This window comes from Haematobia irritans, chromosome 3 (genome assembly GCF_050003625.1).
Source record: "Haematobia irritans isolate KBUSLIRL chromosome 3, ASM5000362v1, whole genome shotgun sequence".
Classification (NCBI taxonomy): Eukaryota; Metazoa; Arthropoda; class Insecta; order Diptera; family Muscidae; genus Haematobia; species Haematobia irritans.
In genome coordinates, this window is record NC_134399.1 from 17,000,937 (window position 1) to 17,007,029 (window position 6,093).

Genomic DNA, 6,093 nt, shown 5'->3' on the forward strand with positions numbered 1-6,093 from the left:
TGAAAATTTGCTTTGCGCTATTCCCCATCAAGTTATAATAAAATTTGCAACAAATATGTATATTTTTTTGCCTTTTTTACTGATTTAGTTTCCACTTTAGCGGCTAAACTCGAACTTAATACCCACCTATAAACATAAACTTTAAACCATCTTTAAAATTCATTTTTTCTTGCACTTTGCAATCCAGTGCTACATCATATATTCATAATTTTATTACATATTTGAATGATGACGAATATTAATTTCACTTATAAACAAAATATTTGTATAATAACATTAAGATAAATATGCCTGCCTATGATGTATCTCTATCCATTGTCTCTGATGTCGCAGTTTTTTCTTTATAATGCTGGTTTTTATGATCACGTAAGTCATGTTGGTACTTAAAAGTTAGAGGGCATTCGTCACAAAAATATGTATTTTCTCCCAAATGGGTTCTTAAATGCTTCACCAAATCACCACTAGCTGCATAACTGCGATCGCAATAATTACAAGCGTGGGGTTTTTCTCCGGTATGTGTAATTTTATGTCTCATCCAATGGCGTTTAAAAACAAAACTAAAAAATCCAAACAATTGATAGGTTATATAATATTATATATGGTATTTAGATAACCATAAATACCTCATATTACACTCTTCACATTTAAATGGTCTTTCGCCGGTATGTTTAAAGCGATGTGCCTTTAATGAATCATTTCTGGTGAAAGAAGAGCCACATACATCACAAATAAATGGTTTTTCTTTCGAATGGGTACACATATGTTTTCGAAGATTAACTTTAGCATAAAAACGCATGGGACACTCGGGACATTGGAAATTTTTTTCTCCGTGCCGTTGTAGATGTTGACGTAGAATATTGGAAGTTTTAAATGATTTTCCGCATTGGGGACAAAGAAAAGGTTCTTCTCCGGTATGGGATCGTATGTGATCCCTAAGAGAAGTACTGTTGGGAAAACCTGTGAAACAAATATAGCAATATTTTTTTTACCCCAGAGATAAAAAACAATAAAGTTACTCACTTTTTTCGCACATATTGCATTTATGTTTTTTATATCCATTGTGCATATTTAAATGATCCTGGTAATGATTTTCTACCGGGAATGCCTTCTCACAAATTTCACATTTGTAAGGCAATACGCCTGGATGCTTAAGATTCATATGCCTTGTAACTGCCGATAGAGTTTTCAGATTCATTTGGCATACCTTACATTTAAAGTCTCTTTCTGCATGTATAACACTGTGGGCAGATAAAGCTCTAGTTTGCTCAAATACCATGGGACAATCGGGACACTTGTAAGGGCCACCAGCAAAACTTATAGCCTCGCCTTTATTGTGCTTATGGGAAATGTGAAGGCTTAATAATTTTTCCGTGGCAAAACGATATTGGCATATTTCACAGACAAATGTATTGATTTCGCTATGAACCGACATGTGCCGTTTTAAAAAGACGCGCTTATTGAATGTTTTGTCACAAATTGTACAAGTTTTATTGTTGTTTGATACTTTAGTTGATCTGTTCTTTCTATATTTCCTGGTTGGCTTAACTTCCGAAATTTTGGAAAATTCAATGCTGGAATATACGTTAGATTATGTGGTTTCAAAGTTGTTCCTTTTATACTTACTCGTCATAATTGTCATCGTCGACCAGATTGGACCAACAATCGTCATCATTGTTATTTTCGAATTCATCAAAATCATATTCAATTTCTTCCATAGAATGAATTTCGATTTTTCTTTCCTTTTGTGTTTCGTCTTCTTGCAAATCCTCTTTGGAAGAGTCCAATAGTTTTTCAAAAGCATGTTGTACTTCATTTGAATTGAGTTCATCAGTTTCAGCATTCGATTTTACAATTTGATAAATTAAATTGTCCTTCTCTGTAATATATGCATCAGGTATTATAACATCTTCTACTTCATGATGTATGATAAGACTACGCAATTTCTTGTTATTGGCGAGACACATTTGTTGGAAATTATACGCTATGGACAAAGACTCCAAGCAATCATTACAAATTTCCTCCGGCAATGATATTTCCAAATCGTCATCACTATTTGGGATGACGTTGGCCAGCATTTCCCGTATATTAATTTCTCCTTTCGTATCGGCAAGTTTGTACATTGTGGGGGATTCCAAAAGGCAGGTTCGACAAATTCGTCCCAGCAGAGACATTGTTAGCGGTATAATTAAACAAATTTAAACAACAAACAAAATTAATATACGAGTCTTCTTCCTTTCAATCTATAAACAAATGTAACATATGTTTTATTTCACAAGAAGAAGAAGAGTAGCTATCAGCTGTTACATCAATAAGATATTCAATTTGGTTAATAGGAATGTTCCTGCAGGTTTTGCATCCAACATTCTTGGCTAGAAGTAATTTCAGTAAAATTTATTTATTGTCATAATATTGTGTGCGTAGCAAGTGCCATGTTTTATTAATTCTCAATTTGTTTACAAAATGCAAATATCATACATCATTTGGAATGTCCCTATCGCTACAAATTCCACAACAGTTATTTTCGTTTTCCGTGATGTATAGATGTCAGGGATGGAAAATGCAGTACTATGGTACTTTTTTCAATACTTTTTCATCCTGGTCTGTAGCGTAGTATCCCCGCGAATGATTTAGTACCTTTTGTGTAGGCATTTTTCAGCCGATATCAAATTTATGGTACAATAGTTTTGACAACATATTTTAAGAAAGTCTTTAACAAACTTATTTGCTAATAGTCTTTTACAAATTACGTAAAACAGACAAGTTCATGCGGGTAGAAAATCTTGATTTTGTAAAAGCCATAGCCCAAACCCAGATTTTATTAAATTTCCAGAATGTTTCAGTCGAAAAAAGCATGCGATTCTACATTACGCTTCCACACGAATACTTTCTAGGTAAATGTGTACACTAATGGTGTTTTCTTTTCTGAAAAAAGTGCTTTGCCTTCATTTTGTCTGTACAGAATGCGCATTTTTAAAATGTTACCAGAAACCTAAAAAATGCTATCATTTCAGCGGGCAGAAAAGAATTCAAAGAAGGAAACAGGGCAATCGCAGCACTCTCGTTTGTTGGCAGTGCTGAAAATGCCCGTAATTTGCCTCTATGCGTGGCGCTATTTTCACAACAGAATTCGAAGCCTTTTCGCACTTTTGCCTGTTTTTTTAGAAAAGAACCTAAAGAGTACATTTTCCGGGCAAAATGCAAAAAAAGTGTGCATTTTTACAAGAAAAGAAAACGCCATAAGTTCGAGTTTAGCCACTAAAGTGAAAACTAAATCAATAAACAGAAGGCATAAATTATACATATTTGTTGCAAATTCTATTAAAACTGGGTGGGGAATAGCCCAAACCAAATTTTCACAAAGTTTGTATTCCTTAAAATGGATTATTAAAGACAAGTAATCGTAAAAAAATTACGATTTTAGCGGCTAAACTCGAACTTAATACCCACCTTAAGAAGTTATCGAACGCGTACTAAAATAAAGCGAACCATTACAGTCACGGTCGAAACTTGAGCCAAAACTAATTTACCAAATATAATCTTGTCAAAAATTTATTTCTACAGAGAATTTTGTCAAAATTTTATTTCTACAGAAAATTTTGTCAAAATTGTTTTCTTTTGGATTTTTAAAATTTTATTTTTTATTTTTCAACATTTTATTTCTATAGAAACTTTTGCCAAAATATTATTTCTATAGAAAAATTTTGTCTAAATTTTATTTCTATAGAAAATTTTGTCAATCTTTTATTTCTATAGAAAAATTTTGTCAAAATTTTACTTTTATATAAAATTTTGTCTATATAGAAAGTTTTGTCAAAATTTTATTTCGTTTTGTCTGTTATTGTTGGTTTATTCTTCAATCATTATTATTTCTATAGAAAATTTTCTCAATTTTTATTTCGATGTTGTTGATAGTTGACCTTTATACTATTAATTATATTTATTTAGTTCGGCTTGAGGTCATGTGAATAAAAACAGATGTTTATTCACATGACCTCATGCCGAACTAAACAAATTTTACATCTATAGAAAATTTTGCCAAAATTTTGTTTCTATAAAAAATTTTGCCTAAATTTTATTTCTATAGAATTTTTTTTTTTAATTTTTTCAAAATTTTATCTCTCTAGATTTTTTTCAACATTTTTGAAGAAAATTTTGTCAAAATTGTATTTCTGTAGAAAATTTTGCCAAAATTTTATTTCCATAGAATTTTTTTTTTTCAAAATTTTATTTCTATAGAAAATTTTGTCAAAATTTTATTTCTATTGAAACTTTTTTCAAAATTTTATTTCTATAGAAAATTTTGTCAAAATGTTATTTAATCTAATTATAAATTATAATCTAATTTTTTTATTCAATAGAATAGAATTAATAGTAGTTTTTTATATAGTTCTACTACCGGCAAATATATTTATTACATTTTAAAAAAATTCATTTGGCATAAGCCGGCTATCAATGTAAAACCTTTTTTCGGAGGGTTCAAGTGTGGTTTTTGTTGGGTTTAATAAACTGCCTGAATTTATTCTGATAATTGGTTGATAGTTTTGCTGCAAGTAGAGGATGCTGATGAGGAATGTGGTAATTCCGAAACGTGCGTCCATCCAACCATCTTGCAGTCTATAGGGCTTTGCCCAAATAAATTTGACAAACATTCTTTTCCTCTGTTGGTTAAGCTACTCTTGTAGTTTAGTCAATGTATGGTTTTAAGCTGAAATAAAAAAACGACAACAATGCTTAAAGAACAAAACCAACAATAACAAAACAAATGGAAAAAGAAGAGGAGGCACGCTCAAAATAAACCCAGCCATGTGAATTCAAATCGATGATTTGACAGTGGCATAGGAAAAGAGATATGTTTGTTTCGAATTCATTTGGCATAAGCCGGCTATCAATGTAAAACCTTTTTTCGGAGGGTTCAAGTGTGGTTTTTGTTGGGTTTAATAAACTGCCTGAATTTATTCTGATAATTGGTTGATAGTTTTGCTGCAAGTAGAGGATGCTGATGAGGAATGTGGTAATTCCGAAACGTGCGTCCATCCAACCATCTTGCAGTCTATAGGGCTTTGCCCAAATAAATTTGACAAACATTCTTTTCCTCTGTTGGTTAAGCTACTCTTGTAGTTTAGTCAATGTATGGTTTTAAGCTGAAATAAAAAAACGACAACAATGCTTAAAGAACAAAACCAACAATAACAAAACAAATGGAAAAAGAAGAGGAGGCACGCTCAAAATAAACCCAGCCATGTGAATTCAAATCGATGATTTGACAGTGGCATAGGAAAAGAGATATGTTTGTTTCGAATTCATTTGGCATAAGCCGGCTATCAATGTAAAACCTTTTTTCGGAGGGTTCAAGTGTGGTTTTTGTTGGGTTTAATAAACTGCCTGAATTTATTCTGATAATTGGTTGATAGTTTTGCTGCAAGTAGAGGATGCTGATGAGGAATGTGGTAATTCCGAAACGTGCGTCCATCCAACCATCTTGCAGTCTATAGGGCTTTGCCCAAATAAATTTGACAAACATTCTTTTCCTCTGTTGGTTAAGCTACTCTTGTAGTTTAGTCAATGTATGGTTTTAAGCTGAAATAAAAAAACGACAACAATGCTTAAAGAACAAAACCAACAATAACAAAACAAATGGAAAAAGAAGAGGAGGCACGCTCAAAATAAACCCAGCCATGTGAATTCAAATCGATGATTTGACAGTGGCATAGGAAAAGAGATATGTTTGTTTCGAATTCATTTGGCATAAGCCGGCTATCAATGTAAAACCTTTTTTCGGAGGGTTCAAGTGTGGTTTTTGTTGGGTTTAATAAACTGCCTGAATTTATTCTGATAATTGGTTGATAGTTTTGCTGCAAGTAGAGGATGCTGATGAGGAATGTGGTAATTCCGAAACGTGCGTCCATCCAACCATCTTGCAGTCTATAGGGCTTTGCCCAAATAAATTTGACAAACATTCTTTTCCTCTGTTGGTTAAGCTACTCTTGTAGTTTAGTCAATGTATGGTTTTAAGCTGAAATAAAAAAACGACAACAATGCTTAAAGAACAAAACCAACAATAACAAAACAAATGGAAAAAGAAGAGGAGGCACG

The 6,093-nt window shown here is 32.3% G+C and overlaps 1 protein-coding gene across 1 annotated transcript; it reads right to left on the minus strand.

The window, feature by feature from the left end:
• Positions 1-158: 158 nt before the first annotated feature.
• On the minus strand, positions 159-2,245 carry LOC142228709 (uncharacterized). Its single transcript, XM_075299205.1, has 4 exons — positions 1,624-2,245; positions 1,021-1,571; positions 624-957; positions 159-557 (listed from the first exon to the last, which is right to left on the minus strand). Exons 1-4 carry the CDS (start codon positions 2,169-2,171, stop codon positions 296-298), a joined length of 1,695 nt encoding a protein of 564 aa, XP_075155320.1. The 5' UTR covers positions 2,172-2,245; the 3' UTR covers positions 159-295.
• Between the last annotated feature and the right edge of the window lie 3,848 nt (positions 2,246-6,093).